The 18,858-nt window shown below is 40.4% G+C and overlaps 2 protein-coding genes across 3 annotated transcripts; one reads left to right on the top strand and one right to left on the bottom strand.

Moving 5' to 3' along the window:
- Window positions 1–737: 737 nt before the first annotated feature.
- Window positions 738–3,693, top strand: LOC143324694 (perlucin-like protein). 2 transcript variants are annotated; one of them, XM_076737395.1, is made up of 5 exons: window positions 738–832; window positions 928–1,122; window positions 1,278–1,429; window positions 1,527–1,648; window positions 3,454–3,693. In XM_076737395.1, exons 1-5 carry the CDS (start codon window positions 811–813, stop codon window positions 3,614–3,616), a joined length of 654 nt encoding a protein of 217 aa, XP_076593510.1. In that variant the 5' UTR covers window positions 738–810; the 3' UTR covers window positions 3,617–3,693. The 2 variants fall into 2 exon arrangements, with proteins under 2 accessions (XP_076593510.1, XP_076593509.1); XM_076737394.1 differs by lacking the exon at window positions 738–832 and having other exon boundaries at window positions 864–1,122.
- Window positions 3,694–3,870: 177 nt separating this feature from the next.
- cd4-1 (CD4-1 molecule) lies at window positions 3,871–12,858 on the bottom strand. Its single transcript, XM_076737370.1, has 10 exons — window positions 12,797–12,858; window positions 8,375–8,453; window positions 8,120–8,272; window positions 7,848–7,982; window positions 7,211–7,453; window positions 6,735–7,118; window positions 4,826–5,083; window positions 4,576–4,676; window positions 4,418–4,461; window positions 3,871–4,211 (listed from the first exon to the last, which is right to left on the bottom strand). Exons 2-10 carry the CDS (start codon window positions 8,430–8,432, stop codon window positions 4,181–4,183), a joined length of 1,407 nt encoding a protein of 468 aa, XP_076593485.1. The 5' UTR covers window positions 8,433–8,453; window positions 12,797–12,858; the 3' UTR covers window positions 3,871–4,180.
- Window positions 12,859–18,858: the final 6,000 nt, after the last annotated feature.

Raw genomic sequence — 18,858 nt, 5'->3', positions numbered from 1 at the left:
GCGTCAAGGTTATGATGGGGAAGCAAGTGGGAGCTGTGTGTGTTTGCTCTTCAGAAAAAAGGGCCAAGCTCTGAATCAGAAGCTACACATTTTCAGATAATAAGAATTTGTGGTGATGTGAAACCACAGATTTGAGCTCACTAAGTTACTGAAATGGACATGGAGATAAACACTAAATACTCCTCTGCTTTAATTAGTTTGGTTTGAATAGCAAAACCTCATGAAGTAGAAGAGCTGACAATGGCTCTGGGAATAAAGTGCCAAGAAGAAAATAATAAATGGGACATATACCAAAAAAAATGTCGACAGTCTGTTGGAGCAACAGAGTGGGCATCTGGTGTGTGTGAGTGCGTGCGGTGTAGAGGTGATATTGTTACAGCTGCTCTACTAACGAAGAGAATACAAATAACCCCCAACACACACACACCCACACACACACACTGCAAATCAGTGCTGAGTCATGCTTTTCAGCCTGCCATCTTTGCCAGTTAAAAAAAAAAAACAGAAGACAGAGAGGGACCTTTGATCATGTAACGGTAAATAATGCCCAACCTGCATGCCAGAGCTCGATCGTCAAATGTTTATCTAATCCAATATGGCAGGCCGTCAATGGTTTGGCTACAAGATATTGCACCATCTGAGTTTACATGCTTTAAAGATCGAGCACAATGCAATCTGTTTGGTCGATTTGTGCAATCAGTACTTTCTGTTCCCTTCTTTCGTCTTTGGTACACAAACTGCTCTATAAAACACCCAGAGAGCAGAAGGAGCAAGTCAAAGTTGGGTATATTCTACCAGCCGACAGACACCATGAACCTCATCAAAAACAAAGGTAAGACTGCTTTATACGGTTTGCACAAGGGATGTCTGAGTATGTGGGTCTGTTTGCATGTCCCCTAATGTTGTATCTGCTATCGGTCTCTTCAGGCACCCTGGGACTTGGAGGGCACACCATCCTCTGTGTTCTCATTGGCCTGTTCATTTCTGAAGTTTCCTGCTCGCCTGGACCCAGTCCAGAGGGAGAGGCAGCCAGTCTAAAGCTGAAGCTAGACCTTTTGACGATTAAGTACAGAGCACTGTGTAAGCAGTTCTCCCTCCTGGCACCCAAGGACTCAACTCCAGGTACTTTCCTGTTCCAGCAGATGGACAATATTTCATCATTTGTTTATATACATTATTCTGCAATCCCATGTGTTCTGTATTTTTCTGTAAACCATCTGCAAACTTTACTTTTCCTTAGTTGACCAGGTTTGTTTAACACATACACTCTTCCATAGTGTTCAGCTGCGATGAGTGTCCCGACAAGTGGCTTCATGTGGGGGACCAGTGCTTCCACCTCGACTCTGACAGGCAGGACTGGCATAAGAGTGCAGAGAAGTGTAAAGAGATTGGCGGCCATCTTGCCATCTTGACCACCAGAGAACAGCATGTAAGTGTTTGTAGTATATTTACATATATATATACACATATACATATATATTGTTAATTGACAAATGGCAATACCTTTGGATGAAATTCATTTTTAGGAAGCGGTGGAAAGAGAAGGCAAAAGGATCGGAGGGTTATACACAAACTACTGGATCGGACTGACTGACGCTGAGAGTGAAGGAGACTGGAAGTGGGTGGACAACTCAACACTGACAAACCCGTACGTATGCAACGACTAAAATTAAAAAAAAACCCCAAAAAACTACTCTTGACATAATAAGACATTGTACTGTAAGTAAGTACTACACTTCTCAGAGATGAACAAACAATGCAGGTACATGCACATGAATTACAATTCACCTGAAAAAAGGTTCAGTGACTAAAACAACTGTAGGACTCTGCAGCTGCAACAGCTACCTGGCCTCAAGTTGAAGGATGAACAGACTGACAATGACGACCTGTGATGTTGCCCTCGTCTTTTATTCAGGTCTAACATACTGTAAAGATAGCATGCAGTGTCACTCCTACACAAGATTTAGCTTGTTCATGTTCACATTCGAGGACAGCCTTATAATAGGTTACAATTTTGGAAACACCTGAAAACCAGCCAGACATTAGGATCAAAATCAGTGAATGGAAGTTAGACAGGTTCACTGAGTGTGCCAAGCTCTTCAGGAATGTTTCCAGTGTGTAAGTCGACCTTGTTGAGCAGATGTAGTGTAAAGCAGAAACATCTGGGCTTATCCTTGCCAGTGTGTGTTTGCACATTACAGACCCTGGATATTTACAACAGTGACTGGCCACTGTCAACACCCCTGCTGCTTGTCAATAATACTCTGAGACTAGCACTGCAGAGCCAAATGCTGAAAGCTAAAATCAATGCTGACATTGACTACCATGTTCACATCTCACTTCAATGTGTTAGCATGCTAACTGTACAAAGTACAGCCTATTCTGAAGGGAATGCCCTTAGTTTTTTCAGGGATTTTAGTTTTGGACAAATTGTAATTTTGACCTGATGATGGCGCTCAATGTAAAGTGAAGGGATCACTGAAGTCATTAGTACAATCCATCCAGTGAATCATTTCACACAAACCTCATGGTGGTGCTAGAGGAAGAGTGAGGGGGTCATGGGGCCAAGGTCTCATCTTCTGGGGACCCTAAATGTCTTTATGAACTTTCATACCAAATCATCCAATAGTTGTCGAGATCTTTCAGTCTGGACTGAAAAACTGACCAACATTGCCCTCCCTAAAACCACTTTACTGGCACTGACTACAAATTTGGCTTGCTTTCGGGGGGTGGAAATGTGAGCTTAGCTTGCACAGACACACAGCATGCTTTGCATCAGTCATTACCCCTGCAAACTTTGCTAAATAATTCACAGAGAGTGGTGGTGGAAGAAGTACCTAGACCCTTTGCTAAAGTCAAAGTATCAATATCACACTGTGAAAATACTTCACTGCAGTAAAAGTCATGCATGCAAAATTTATTTTGAGTAAAGGTGTTATGAGTAAATAGTCCCTGTCAGAATTTTACTATTTCATGTGTATGTTTTTGGATTACTATTACTGCTGCATTAATGAGTATGTTGCTTTCTACTGCTGTATATGTTTAAGGTTGAGCTAATTTTAACTAGATTATATACTGTGGGGTAGTTTAATCTACAACAATCGATCTGCAAGATCATCATATGTTTGTAGTGTCTCTGTACCACATATCATCAAAAGTCAACTTTTCATGAGCTCAGATGAAACAGCCCTGTTTTGAGCTTTGAGACGATGCTTTATGAAGATACATGGTTTTCACTGGACAGGAAGGGTATGAAAAAATTTGTAATCTGAAAAGCAACTAGTAACTAAAGCTGCCAGACAAATGTAGTGGAGTAGAAATACAAATGCATTAACTGCATAAGAGTTACACTTTATTGTGCATAAAGTTAAGAATTTGACCTCACCCAGACAGTCACACAAACACACACACGCCCCCACACACACTGATTTTGTCTGCCTGCCCACTTGCTAGATTTTGGAGCGTGCAACCACGAGAGCCAGACAACCACCTGTCCGGAGGGGAGGAGGGAGAGGACTGTGCGGTGGTGAGCAGCTACACTCACTACTGGTTCGACGTTCCCTGTTCCTTCTTATATCCCCGAATCTGTCAGATGGACGCCACTCCGCTTGTGTGAGTCCCCCCCCCCCCCCCCACCGCTGCAGGACCACCACTCAATTATGAAAGATCTTGACTGTTTATTGAAGAAATTTGGTGGCAAATCTACAAATAAACAATTTTGATTTAAGTAATAAAGTATCCTCATCTGTATATTTAGTATCAACATTTGCTCTTTTGAAAAAGAATATATTTCTAAGTATTTACTGTATACAAGCAAGTAACAAAGCCTATCAAAGCAGTATCACAGAAGGTCATAAAAATATATTACACGGCAGGACAAAGGGACAAGTAACAACAAACAAATAGTAACAGTAATAACCACAAACAATTGAGAAATCAATTTTACAATTATCCAAATACAAAAACAATCCAAACTGGCTGATATGTACAACTGTAAAATACATTTTTGTGATGACAGAGTCTTCAACAATGACTGAACTTTGTTTTAAACTTTCGGAGCCTCATCTAACACACCGAATAGAGGTTCACAGTGCAGCTGATAGGACAGAAAAAGCCATCTTATCTGGACAGAAACTCAATTGGTTGCGATGTCTTCTTGAAAGTGTCTTCCCAGGAGATATTATGTTCTGTAGAATCCTTTGGGCTTGGGGCTGAAACACAAAGTCACAGGTTTCTGTTTGAGTGGTGGAAGGAGACACGGAGCTATAAAAAGCCAAATGAAGATGTTTATCTTCTTAAAGTTTGTATCCTCATAAAACACCCTATGGCAAAGAGAAAGTATTCAGATTTCAGTGTCGATGAGTGTGAATGTGTGTTTGGAGCCATTTCATCAGTCCAGGAAATGGGTGGTACGCACTTTTTGCATTGACAGAGTCGATGCCTGAGGTGTCTCATCTTCCGCTAATGTCAGCCGCAGGGAGAGAGAGACACACACAGAAAGAGAGACAGCTCTTAATGCCATGCTAATCATCCAGTGTGATCTAACACAAAGGAATAGGGATGGTTTAACTGTACTTGTCTGCGTCGGTAGAGGACGAGGACGAGGATGAGGAGGAGGACTACGATGGCTGTGACGCTACATATGATCACCGTCATCCACACACTCTGCTTGGACTCTGTGTGGAACAGAGACAGACAGTCATCAAACAGTGTACAGTAGGGAAAACACATCATGTCAAACCAAGTTTCTGTTGTAAAGAAGATTGTGGCCACAAGGTCATGCCCATGTCACACTTCCTGCCCCTCTGTTACTTCCTGCGCTCACCGATCTTCAGCATTATCACGGCTGACGTCAGCCGCTTGTCGTTCTGCCACAGCTCACACTTCCACTTTCCGCTATCTCCTGTACCCACTGCCGGGATGGGGAGATGAGCAGGGTGATGGTCAGGCAGCGGAGGTGGCAGGGACGACTGTTCAGGTGGGAACCACTTCACTCGCAGGTCAGAGGGCAGCGGACGGCCGACGCTGCAGCTCAGGTTGACCTGCTGACCAGAAATTAAGTCTGTTCCTGGGGAGGAGGTGACTGCGTGGAAGAAGGGCAGAAAGAGAGAACAAAGATATAAAAAATACATTTATCACAGCATAGATGAAATGCATGAGAGCATTTTCTATTTTCACAGGCTGGGGAAGTCTTGTGCAGTAAACTAAGAAACCCTCTCTGTTCCTCTACATTTACTATCTGAATCCAACTGAGCCTTTGGCTTCTGTTGCTGCAGTGTGCCAGCAAAACTTGCCAAATGAACAGAAAAAAAAAAAACTTTTCAGCACTTCATGACAGCATCAATATCAAAACTGCACTGCACCAAATATTAGCAAGAAAAATGAAAAAAATGCACAGTATTAGCCATTTATTATAACTGACTAATGCTGCTTTAAAGCCAGAAAATCAATCTGCGACTATTGTGATAGTCGATTAATTGTTCAAGTCATCTTAAAAACAAAAAATGTCAAATGTTCTGCCTCCAGCCCTTCAAATGTGAATATCTGCTTGTCCCCTGAGACTCCTATTTCAATGATGTGAATATCTTTGCTGGTAGGTGGACATTCCCAGTGTCCTCATCATAACTTATATCGTAATCAAAAATGAAAACAATCATAAGCTGCAGCCCTGAAGAAAGTAAGACAGGCACAATCCAGATATCAGTGCATTTCATTTGAATTTGGTTTTGTGGTTTGGGATGCCACTGCACAGTTGGTTAACTGTTCAGTATTATGTACAAAATTTAGCTTGGCAGATGAACTAGGATTGGTTTTCAGGTATCATAAAACTAAATAAAACAAACTCAAATTTACAAGCCAAAATTTTTGTATGGCCTCAATACACCTAATACACCAAGACCTGCGACTGAGACAACAAGCTAACACTAACCAAACACTACTTTTTGTACCTTATATCTTTAGTAGCCAGTATAAAACTGTGGCCTAAAACTTAAAATGCAGTTTGAATTTTTTAATTTCGTCGAGCTGACTTGAGCACCATTAAACAACCCAACCCTGAGACAAGTCAACAGACAACAGACAGTCCTTTAAATACATGCTAAATGAAATTTAGTTTGGTGGAAGGTGGTGGTTATTCCAGGGGGGCAGAACTGGAGAGAAACACAAAAATTGCAGAGGGACTCTGGTGGGATTTAGTAAAACAAGGCGGTTCAAAAGCAAATCAGGGGACACAGATTTGCTAGATTCACCCCTGCCTTGAATTATTCCATCAGATTGGTGGACTTTTTCTTTTCAATGTCCCGGTCAAATAATAGTTCACATAAAGATGAGAAATCTTAGTTTTACAACATGAATCCTCAGAACACAGAGACCAATTAAAATTCATTGTGTTATCACGCTCCTCTGGCAGAGGGAAAGCTTGTTATACTCTATTAAAACGAGCGGAGCTAGACAAGTGTATTAGCCACTGAATTAGACGCATGTCACACCAGGGACACTTCCAAATAAACTCTGCTGCAGAGAGATGAAAACACAGAGCAGAAGCAGAGAGGTGGCAAAAAAATGACTTTCTCCAACTTGTTATGAATGACAATTAGGAAGGAGCAAAGAAGCTGGACATCAAAAAGATAAATGAGGACAGCACAATAACTAAAGAAGAAGGAAACAAAATGTCTTATGACACATGTGAGCGCGACACAGACTGTGCTTGTGAAAAGCAATTAGTTTGGACTTACTTTGCAGCACATTTACGTGCACAGTCCTGCTCAGAGTTCCACCGTTTCTAAATTTCAGCGTGCACTTATAGTCTCCACTGTCCTCTTCTTTCACTCGATTTCTGGTCAAAGACAGATTTCCATTTTTTAGGGTTGACACAGGAGTCAGCCCTCTGTGTTGGTCTGGCTTCCAGGCCAGTGGCTCCTCCAGAGAAAGGGAGAAAAGCCTCTGCGGACCACTAGAATTGAGAATTGAGCCTGGGCTAGGGATGAAGTCCCAATGAACTTGCTGGATGCCCTTAGATTTGATTTGATCCCAGGAGATGTGAGAGGGAATGGAGCAGGGGATGGTGAGAGGCCAGGATTTAGACGTATATTGAGTACTTGAAGCAGCTGGTGAGAGGTCTAAACAAGAAGGAAAAGAGAAATAACGGTAAACTTATCACCAGGAACAGAGTACACAACTGGAAGGTATACATGTGCGTACAGTCACTCACAGACAACCACAACAGAGATTTTGGCTTTGCTTTCTCTGTTATTGTTTGTTACAACACAGGTCCACTGGCCGTTGTGTTGTTCTGTGGCTTTCAGGTTAAGTTGCCCTTTGTTGCTTTTCACTTTCTCTCCCTGGGGATTCAGCCAGTGTATCTCTTGCTTCGTGTCTCTCCCAGGAGTCTCTGGGTTGCAGATCAGAGACAGAGATTCCCCAAGCAGCACGGGAGAGGGTGGGATCATATTCACTAGAACAGAAATAGCGCAGGGTAAAGGAGACAGAATTAAACCATGAAAATCATTAAAAGGTTTGAATTATTAAAAGATTAGATTTTTTTTGTTTCTTTTCTGGCTTCTATTTGGCTCTACATAAAGTTAAGCAAAAAAGAAACGCAGCTGCAGTTAGGTAAAAACTTCCCAACATGTCAACAAATGTCAAAAAACATTAAAATTGCACTTAATTTGAACAACATATTGCATAAAAACATGCCCTAGATTTGACCAAAGTATGTCTGCCCAAAGATTATGCTGACATCCGTTTAAATTACTGTGTACAAAGTATGATATCCCTTTCAAATGAAAATGTACCATCGTGAAAGTGGCATGATTGAACTGATCATGTCACCTTATTTTCATTCTTACCGTTGAGTTTGACTACTTTGTATGTCACGGTCACCTCACCATTCTTCATCAGTTTACCAACAAAAGTACCGAAGTGCTTAATGTCTGGGATGGTCAGTGAGTCGCCAGAAAACGAGCGGGTAAAGTTCCATTTACCTGCAAGGCAAATGGTTGTTATTATCAATCTTTATTTGCAAATTATACTTTGTAGTTCATATAATTTAGACAAGTTTCATTTGTTGATGGTAAAAATGCGTCATTGTGTTTGTGAATAAGCTCAATGTACTGTTCACCTGAGCTGAACCCAGTTCCGCCAAGGGTATTACGCCAGGCAATTTCAGCGCCACCAAAATACCAGTACAGGTAATAGTTGTGTGAATTAGCCACTTCTGGAGCCTTAAGGAAAACTGTCGCTCCCAGCTGAGCATATATCACCTCCTCTGCCCCTAAGAGAGTGAGAAGGACGTTACGGGTTGGTGCACAAACAAACCAAAACTGCCCCCAAGTCAAAATAATAATCATGATAATCTGCTTTCAGAGCATCTTACCTCTTGTTGACAAGAGCACAGGAATGAGGATGAGGACAGACTGAATTAAGCTCTTCATCTCAGTAACACACCTGGAAAACTGTGATTTCAGAAAAATACAGGAAACATATTTCTATAAATTCTGTATGATAATAATAAACTTTATATGTATAAGAACTTCTGTACAAGCAATGCAGCTTAAAGTGCTTTACATGAAAATTGCATGACAAAAATATGATAAAACTATTGATAAACTGTTCAAATTGATTCTGAAAGGAACAGGGAGTCGGTGTAAAGATGCTACAACAGGTGCAATCTGCTCTCTTTTGCTTGTTTTAGTTATTTTATAAAAGCTGAAGTCTATGCACTGATCTCTGAAAAGAGCACTGCAATCGTCAAGAGAGGCCAAAGCGTGGATCAGTTCCTACGCGTTGGAACATGTTACATGTGGTCGGACTTCTGCTGCATTTCTCATGTGGAAAAATGTGGTCAGTGAACATTCTTAAGTTCAACTTATTATCTATAACAACACCTAAACTCTTTGCCTCTCATTGACCCTGTTTTGCAGGTGAGGTGCAATTTTAGGACGAGTCATTTTTTTATTTACACGGCATCAATAACTATAATTTCTGTTGTATCTCATTTAATCAATTCAAACTGTCAGGATCGTCATCTGCTGGAGAGAAAAATACAATTGTGTGTCGTCGGCATAGCTATGAAACTGCACTGTGTGGTTGTATAATTTGGCTAAACAGGAACATGTATGGTGGGAAAAGGAGTGGACCGAGTATGGAGCCCTGTGGAACACCATCAGCACTTTTTATTATTAAAGACATGTACCAAAGCTATTTAACTGTTCATATACAACACTGCGTTCTCTTTGATTTTGTGATGAATGATGATTATTGAAAAAATCATTAAAACTGGATGGATCAAGATTGTTTTCCTTAAGAAGAGACCTCACTAACACAGTCTTAAATGTGTGCACTATACAGCACAGTCTGTCGCAGTCCGAATCAAAAACCCTGCACTGAATCCGACCCATGTGAACCTTAAACTAAGCTTAAGTTTTCTGTTGACACTGCTGTCAGAAAGGTGTTAATTACACTAAATATTTTTTAAATAGTTTCTTTCTATATTAATTTTAGAGCCTGTTCAGTAGTCCAACCCCTCTGCAAAAATGAAGGAGACAGAATATAAGCAGCATTCATCAGTCTACGGAAATGCAATCTACCACTAACACTAACTACAGCGCATAGGATGAACCAACACCTCAGTGAGCGAGCTTCTTGAATTGGAGTGCAGTAGATTGTACAGGAGTGCCTAATAAACTGAATTAGGGACATTAAAGTCAAATTATGCTCCAGAGGACAGATTAATGTTGTAGAGATGAGATTCTTACTTTATCATACGATTTTGTATGTTTATGAATTTTTTTGCTGCAAAGAAAAATCACTCAGCAGGAAGCAAAGAGGGGTTTGTGGTGGTCTCAGATTGGAAGAGATCTGAGAAGATGAAAGACAAAGAGTCGAAGGAGTTGAGAGTAGGCGGCCTGTGGTGGGTTTTGGATGGGAAGAAACAGACAAATGTTGGAGGGTAGAGACACAGAGCGTACGCTGCATTGTGGTGGGCCTTGATTTAGTTAAGGTGCAGATTCTTATCCCAGTCCTCCCCCTCTGCCTCTCACACCCCCTCTCTTCCTCCCCTGTTCCACGAAAGACGGATCCCTTCACGCTTATAAGGAGAGAAAAAAGAGACCACAGCACCAGCAGCACACCTAGACTGTGGTTTAAGGTAGATGCTTCTCTCTTCTCTCTCCCTGTCTTATCTCTCTCTCTCTTTCTCCCCCTCCACTTTGTTTCTCTACAGTGTATACAGTATGTCAGAAATCTTTTCAAAGACGTTCATCGCTGCTTTTATTCATTATTGATCTGATCCTTTGAAAAAAAACAAAACAAAACATAGATTATGCATCAGATCTGTTTTTGAATGAAACCCTGAACATCAAAATTAAATCCTAAATAATAAAACGCATTTTCAAACTTGATTAAAGGATCGTGAACATATCTAGAGACAGTTTCCCATGATAAAGGCAAAGCTGTTGGGTTTTACAACTTTGAGTCGTGTTTATGGCCAAAAATGAGCGCAAGAGACTAAAATCAGAGAATTATTAGTTTATTTGAACATTGAGCTCAAATAAAAATCTCAAATCAAATCAGAGCAAAAACACTGTTTTTTCATGTTTATTAGGTATTTTGTCTCAAGATTAAATACATTATGCTGTATATCTGGTTCTTTTTTCTCGCGGAGAATTTGTCATCGCCTTAACTGAAATTACTGAAACTGACAAAACAATGTAGAACGGCAACTACAAAAAAGTTGGGACGCTGTGTAACATGGAAATAAAAACAGAATGTGATGATCTGAAAACAAACTGTGTTCACCGACAACAGTTTGACAAAGTGTCCCTGAGCCCATGTGAAATGACCCTTTATACAATCATGTGCTCACAAAGTTTTGAACTTCACTGCAGCATTGCTTGTGAGCAACTGAGCCTTGTGAGGATTCCCCTTTCATAGCCAATACTCACCTGTTACTAATCAACCTGATTACCCGTGGAATGATCCAAACAGGTGTTTTTGGAGCTTTCATCAACTTCCTCAGTCTTTTGTTGCTCCTGTCCCAAATTGTTTGAAACATGTTGCTGCATCAAATTCAGAATAAACACATATTCACAAAAAATCAATGAAGACGATGAGGTGAAACATTAAATACATCGTCTTTGTACTGTTTTCAGTTGAGCGTATGTCAAAAAGGATTCTATTTTATTTGCGTTTAACACAGTGTCCCAACTGATTTGCAATCCGCTGTAAGCTAATAAATAAGAAAATAAGAGTCAAGCTGAGTTACATTAAGATATTCATTTGCTGTACTAATTCCCTTCCACTGATATATTTTCCCCTCTTGTCTTATTACAGCAACACTGCAACGCTGCTTATCAGGCTTGTACTGGGCTTTGACAAATATTTCTGTGGAATAAAAATATCAATATGTTGGCACCCTGGTGGTCTAGGGGTCAAGACGCCAACCATGACCTCGATGTGCCTGTGTCGAGTGCGGCTGGGGATTTTTGTCGCGTATCATTGCTCACCCCTCGCTTCCTGCCATCTCTCCAGCTGTCCAATAGATGCTCAAAATGCCCCAAAAATCCATCTCTCTAAAACTCACTTTATCTCACCATTGAAGGCAATCTGTTCCCAAATGATGCAAAACGTCCTGTTAAAATGAATTATGGGCCTAGAAGTATCAGGATAAATATATCAAATGTTTAAAGGCCATAAAGCTCTTTTTATTGCACCAATACTAATCCCAACACTTTGATAAAATTTTACTTGTGGTTTTAAAATGTCATTATCTTCCATCTGTTTCCTGACACCTAAAACATAAGGTACAAAGTTAAGGTACCTGGTTGTCAAATAGAAGAAAAACCTTTAAAAACTCATCAGTTACCTCAAGAAAAAAGTCTGAGGTGATGTGTATCAAGGAGAAATGTCTCCAGAAAAATAGTTTATTGCTGTTTCCAATGTATCTATAAAAGATCAAGGAAGTGTAAACATGTCGGTACGCTCTATAATTCAAATCTGCCAGTTGAGATTTGATAGAAAATAAATACGGTTACATTATTTATTATCACCGAGATTTAGAGTTGGTAAGAAAATAAGTGAAAGGGGAGAGCGGAGAGAATTGATGATAAACAGACGTTCAGAGCCATCGCACCTGTGGAGCTACAACCCAGAAACCAAGACGAACAAGCAGAGACGGAGGGGGGAGGGGAGGGTGAGGGTCAAACACAGTGGAGAGGTGAGGGAGGAAAGCAGGAAAAGAAATTAGAGTTATTGTTAATTTGCAGCATTTCGATTGTCCCTGATAGATCTACTGAAAAATCTGTGGCGCACAGATTAATATTAATGCTATCTCGACATATTGTTCTCATGTTATATTAAAAGGTCCATATAAAATAAACATACTAATATAAGAATATGAAAGATTTCCTTATGAATGAATTTTACCTTAATAATTTGTAAATTGTATCACCGGTGTTCATTTTGGGCGTCTGCCTATTTTTTTAAATACAACAAATACAACCAAAAAACATCCAAATAATTTGAGGTGTAAAATCTATTTCATCTGTTTAATATTTGAGTTGTATTTAAAGGATCCGTACGTGCTTCTGATTTCTGAATTTTGTCTTGCAGCTGTAATTATATGAATATACAAAACTGACTGTGACACTTCCGCTCCACTGGCCCTGCTGGGGTTTTAAGGGTTCATGATTCAGGATCAGAAAACATTTGATGCAGATATTTGGTGTATACAGCAGCAAACGCTTTATATATTGAAGCACATTTATCAAAAATTCCAAACAAATTGCAGCATACTTACAGCTGTCGTTGAGTGCAGAGCGTCCCTCTGTGTTCAGAGTCGTGTGGTTATGTTGAATATTTATCAGACAAGCTTTCTTTTTAAGTGCCGTTGCACCTCCCTCACCGACGATTGGTCTGGAAACAAAGCACACAGTCCTCGATCAAACCCAGAGTCAGAATAATGACCTTTGATTGGTTGTCACAGAGGAAGAGGGCAAGATCTCATCCCTGTGCTGTTTTTTTTTTTTTTTTTAACACTGTTAAAACACTCTGAACTAATTGCCTAATGTGCTGTTTAGGGCATAAATGTTTAAGCTGCACTCTGACATTAGATAAAAAGACAAATCATTTGGGCAGAGTAATGTACCATATTTTAATTAGTAAATTATAACATACACATGAGTTTCTTTTTTCCTGTTTACTTTTTAATCTGTCCCATAGATAAACAAATAAACAGCTAATCTTAATTGGCTAAAATTGCTATTTGAGTGCTGCCTCATAACAGGCGTCCCAAAATTTATGAAGGGTCTCACTGGACTCATTATCTATCTTTAGCACGCTCCGAGCAGTACATGCGTGGCTTACGGCCTAATTTATTATAATTGCTCGTTTGAGTTTCCCCTGGTCATTTAATTGTACTGATTTAGATACATAATTAGTGTATCGGAATTCAAGCCATGAACTGCTGGACCAATCTCCACAAAAACGGTTGATAAATGCAAATTAAAACGCACCGTTTCCTAAAAAGAAGCACTGAGAGAAAGAGAGACGAAGAAGAAACTGTCTCGCTGGGACGACTGTACAGGGAGACGTGATCGTGTGAGTTTAACGCACATATGCTGAAATAAATATAAGAGTTCAAATCTTAAAAAACAGCCGTCAGTGTGTTTCATCCTCTTCTCTGTAACATCACCTGGTTACAACTCCGACATCTGTGTTCATCTTCACACACGGGCCTCACATCACTCCGGACTTAACTTTTCATGAGAACCGTCTTTTCTCAATCACATTAAGGACGATAAAGCCTTTAGAAACCTTCTAGGAAACCGGCCAATTCTGTTGTGTGAACGCCGGGAGCTACGCCACATCTTAAAGTTCACAACAAGATAAATGGATGTTAAGATGGTTTAAAGTTCTGAGGGGCGATTTGTCTTTCAGCTGACGGACAAAAAGACTTTGTTGGCTAAGAAATGTGAAATGTGTCTTGTCAAAATAGTTGAACATCTTTGCATTTGTAAAAATTATGATTATCAACTAAATAAACATACATGTTAACTAAAAATGGAACAAAATTTTTTCCTAAAATCCCCCTTTAAAGCTACATAATTATTTATTTCCTTCGCTGCTCGATAACCCGGCTGTATCTGCTAGTGGCAGCGCTCCATTCGTGATATATCGTGCTGATATTTGAGTTTCAAATCCAAGACACTGCTCTTAGACGACACCAACGTTTATGTGAAACATGTTTCCTTGTTATTTGGCACATTATATTTGAGTCTCTGGTAGTAAAAAGAATTTGACTGGAATTTAAACAAAGATCCGGGAGTTTCAACAAAATCCTCATCCGCAAGTTTGTGAGCCCGCCAACCAGTCTGCGCAGGTGGAGGAGATGAAGAGTTTCCACTAAATGTTTTTGTCTAATTCTTGTTTTCTGTTCCAATCAATGTGGAATTAGTGTTCAACGATAACATACAAGCTGACCAGACTTAACTGAGCAAATGAGAGCAGCCTGGAGCTTTAACAGTGGAAAGAGCAGGTTTCGTGTGTGACGACCAACATTTGTCCCTGAATAAATAAATACTAAGTAAATATAGTCCACTGCCTCGTGTCCTGCTGCTTTTGGTGGACTGTGAGCCCACTGAGGAGCGAATGTTTCTTAGCATCGGATTTTTGTGAGGAAGATTAGCTTTTTGTTAGCTTTACACATGTATTCAGGCTTACGGTCTTGTTCAGTGTAAACCCAGTGTTTCCTTTCACATTTCACTGAGTGTTTTGGTGGAATGAAGAAAATCCACCGTCAGTCCTCCAGGATAGAATTCAGATTACACTCTGCAAGACACAGTAATTCTTGCACCACTTACTGGGTAAATGTACACCTGTGCGGGAGCCAAACATCTGCTTGTGCTTATCTCCGCTCCTAACCTGCTGTAGAGTCGCGCCTGCGCTCAGTACGACACTAATAAAACATCACACCTTATTGTGATTTTTACTGAAGTAATACACACAACTGCAAATATTTTTACAGCTTAGCTACATCTGCGTTGAGTTTGTATTATTCTAGGAGTTAAACACTGGGAAGGAAAACCCTCTAATGAACATTTATGCATTTCAGACCAATGGCAGGGTTTGACACTTTCTGGAAAGGTAAATGAAACTATAATGGCAGCCACAGTCGGCACAAGTTCATTTTTGTTTATGTCTCTACAGCGAACCTTGATCAGCACTTAAAAATCTGCTCATTAATACTCCCAAAGACAGTTTGCAAAATAAGGCACTTTTGTTAGATTGCAGGCTTCAGCGGGCCAGAAACAGAGACGCAAAGTAATTAAAATACAGATAGCTTGAAGGTGATTTGCTGATTCTCTTCTCCTACCATATCGAAAACGTACTTTTTAGGCAGCACAACTAAATAGAACTTCTTCTCCATGCATTAATGAGGTGATTTGTCAAATTCATCCCAAGCCAACAGCTGCAGGGATCAGTCAAGGGACCCGAGCTGCAGAAACACGCTGCCGAGGTGGTTTAGCGACATGAACCCACAACAAGGACAAAAAAACATCTCGCACACGTCTCATGTGTCTCTCTGAGGTTTGTCTGCTTGCCTCTGTACTGCCTTCATGAAGGGCTCGCACCTGCTCGTCTTCACTCTGAGTTTGAAATGAAACGGGCCTTTTTGTTTGCTCCTTGGAATAAACAATTTAAGTTACGGCGGCCGCACAGAAACAGTTCTAGGCCTCGAATTAATGAATGTTCTCTTAAAGAACACCAGGAAGTGAATCCGTCACGAGGAACAGGTGCGTTTCTTCTCTCTCGGTGGACAAATGTCTGTTTTTTGAGCTGTGATTTTGATGGAAAACACCTGAAAGTGAGGACTCCCTCATTAGTCACACACCTAACGAGGGCGTGTGTACCACATCGTGTCATTACTGAAAGAGAAAAAGACAAAAAGTGTGGGCCACAAACAAGAATGAAGGGTGATTCACTTTTTTCACATTCATATCTTCTTTCCTCATCCTCCATTCTCTCCTACAGAGGGTTTCCCTCAGCGTGCAATCTCCATTTTCTATCTCTGACTTTTTTGGAGTTTGTTTTATAACCATTTCGAGTTAGATGAATGTCGTGTGACTGAAACGAGGCAGGTAGCCAAACGCCGGAGGAAGTCTGAAGCCCTGCGAAGACGGGAAGGAGCTGAGTTTGTACTGTACGTGCTGGTGTCTGCGACTGTTCTTATGTTTGAGATACAAACAAAATGTCAGTGGAAAAGAGGCTGAGAATCAAAAACAAGTGACATTCAGTGCTCAGTGACTGAAAGCAGTTTGTCTGTTATGAGGGGAACTTCATTCAAGCTACTTTGAAACCTCGCAGTTGTGAAACAGTAGATGAAGACAGAGCTCTCCCACTCACCACTTCACCTCTGTCATTTGTACACATCAGCGGTGAAGCTCTTTTTACGTGCTACTGTATTGTTTGTAGGCTGCTGCATAATCGTTTCATCAGAATGGAAAAAATAGATTCTTCTGTCGTCTATTTTGTTCCAGGTAGCTGCGATTTAAATGCAAGCAGAGGGCGGGAATAGGTCGTAAATGTCAAGTCATGTTTGTGTGTTATTCCTGAGGAATGCAAACAGAGGAGTTTATGTCATAGGAAAACATGCATCATGGTTCAAGAGGAGACGTTCATGTTAAAGCCAACTGTTACTGTAAAGCTGTCATTTACATAAAGCTGACATGCTGAAGCTGGGTTGACTGATGACGTTGGTTATACCATGGAAAAACTGCTGTTCAGGCGCACAGCGCCTACATAAACATGTGCAGTATAATTGTTTCTGCAGTACTGTGTTCCTGTAAATAATCAATTTGACCATATCATTCATCCAAATCACGGTCAGAATTAGACATCATTGCTGTGAACCGCCTGTGGAAGGTGGAGGCTGCTGAACGGGGCCACAGACACAAAATACAGATAAAAAAGCAAATCCTGCGATCAGCTTTACACCATCTCTCAATAAAAAGCTCTCCTGCAAACTCCCTCCAATAAAAATCAGTCGTCAACGTCATCTATAAAACGCTGAGGCACCACGGCACATTCAGGTGCAGTATATCCACATTTAGCACTGTGTTGTGCTGCATAATGTTCAGCAGCAGAACTCTAAAATGAGCCTAAATGCACAAGTTTTGACGTTATGAAGCATTCGCTTGGCGCAGCAGCAGGTTATTGAATACCACATTTTCAGTCCATCTCTGCAGTGTCAACTCAAATGAAGGCGAAAAAGCCCCCAAAGTGTATTTTGTCAGGGTGACTTTTGTGTTACTTCTTCACTTGAAGTAAAAAAAGTTAAGTAAAAGAACGTTAACTGTTCACTGGTTGACAAAATTAATTTCAGTTTGATATGGCACACGCTAGGGGAGGTTACCGGAGAGTGACTGTAGTTTGTTTGCAGATATAATTAAGTCTTCCACAAAAGCGGCTTCACTGCCTCTATCCTGTTACTTCAACATTCATGAATTAGGAATTAGATTAGTCTTTATTGTGAGGTTTCTCCGGACCGTGTCTCACATTGCAACCGTACTCTGAAGCACATAAATGGTAAAAAAAAAACACACATTATTATTCACACATTCAGTATACAGCAGCAGTGCTACCACAGGCAAGTACTTAGATGCTTTACTTACGTAAAAGTAGCGATAGCACAGTGTGATGCACTCGAGTTGGTAAGTAAATTCTATTTCATTCAAAAGCCTATTTAAGTAAATGTTTGTGAGTATTATCAATAAAATTTACATACCGTGTCAGAAGTTAAAGTACTCATTATGCAGAGTGTTGATTTCAGTGTTTTGTTATGGTAACGTACATGATGTTTTTAATATTGCTGCTGTATCAACGTCTATGCTGCTTTTTATTGCTGTAGATGTTTAAGGTTGAGCTGATTTTATATGTTGGCTAATTTAATCTGCAGCAATGCATCATATTCTATAAGATCGTCATGTTTGTAACGTCGCCGCTCTGTGAGAACCACGTATCTCTAAAAAGTCTTTTCACGAGCTCAGAAAAACAGCCTGTTTTCAGACATGTGACGATGTATTTTCAATCTAATCCAGAGGGTTTTTTTTTTTGTTTGCTTAACAGAAGATGTAGCAGAATTTCCAGAGTTATCGGAAAAATACAAAATGCTCAAAAACACCAAATTTGGAGATACGTGGTTTTCACTGGACAGGAAGAGTATGAAAAACTGTAGTGAGGCTGTCAGACAGATGTAGTGGAATAAAAAAAGTTCAATATATGCCTCTGAGATGCGGTGGAGCGGAAGTATAACGTTGCATGAAGTTACCTCGAAGGTAAATGTACTTGTACTTCCATCTCTGTGTATTTCACTTCGCTGTTTAACGTACAGGTGCACACATCCACTGTCATCTACCCCATTGTAAGAGCTTCAGAACAGTTTCAGCATTATGTTTCATTTCCTGGTTTGGTGCAGGTTACCTTTGGCCTACTGGGAACCATCTTCTTGTTTAGCAGGTTAACGTTTCAAAGCTTAAACATGTTACCAACGCTCAGTTCTCATCTTGTTAATGCAGCAACAAACTAGAAAAGACATCATTTCAGCCTGAGACTGGTCAGCGTTGGAGCCCAGTGAGCGAGTTGTTGAAACGTCAGAATCTGACAACTGAAACCTGCTCGATCTGAGGGGAGTTTACAGGACGGGAAATCACCTGTCAGATGATCATTTTGAATCGAAGGATTGTGGATTGTTTAAAAGTCGTGAAGTGTGCAGCTTGCACCTGCCGCTGGAGCAGCTTGGAGCCCTGTTAGCTGCCTCCCGTTGCTCTGAAAACTCACATATCAACAAACGCTGCTGATTGG

This window comes from Chaetodon auriga, chromosome 8 (assembly GCF_051107435.1).
Source record: "Chaetodon auriga isolate fChaAug3 chromosome 8, fChaAug3.hap1, whole genome shotgun sequence".
Taxonomy (NCBI): domain Eukaryota; kingdom Metazoa; phylum Chordata; class Actinopteri; order Chaetodontiformes; family Chaetodontidae; genus Chaetodon; species Chaetodon auriga.
The sequence above is the reverse complement of the archived record's forward strand: the minus strand, read 5'-3'. Positions and strand labels throughout refer to the sequence as shown.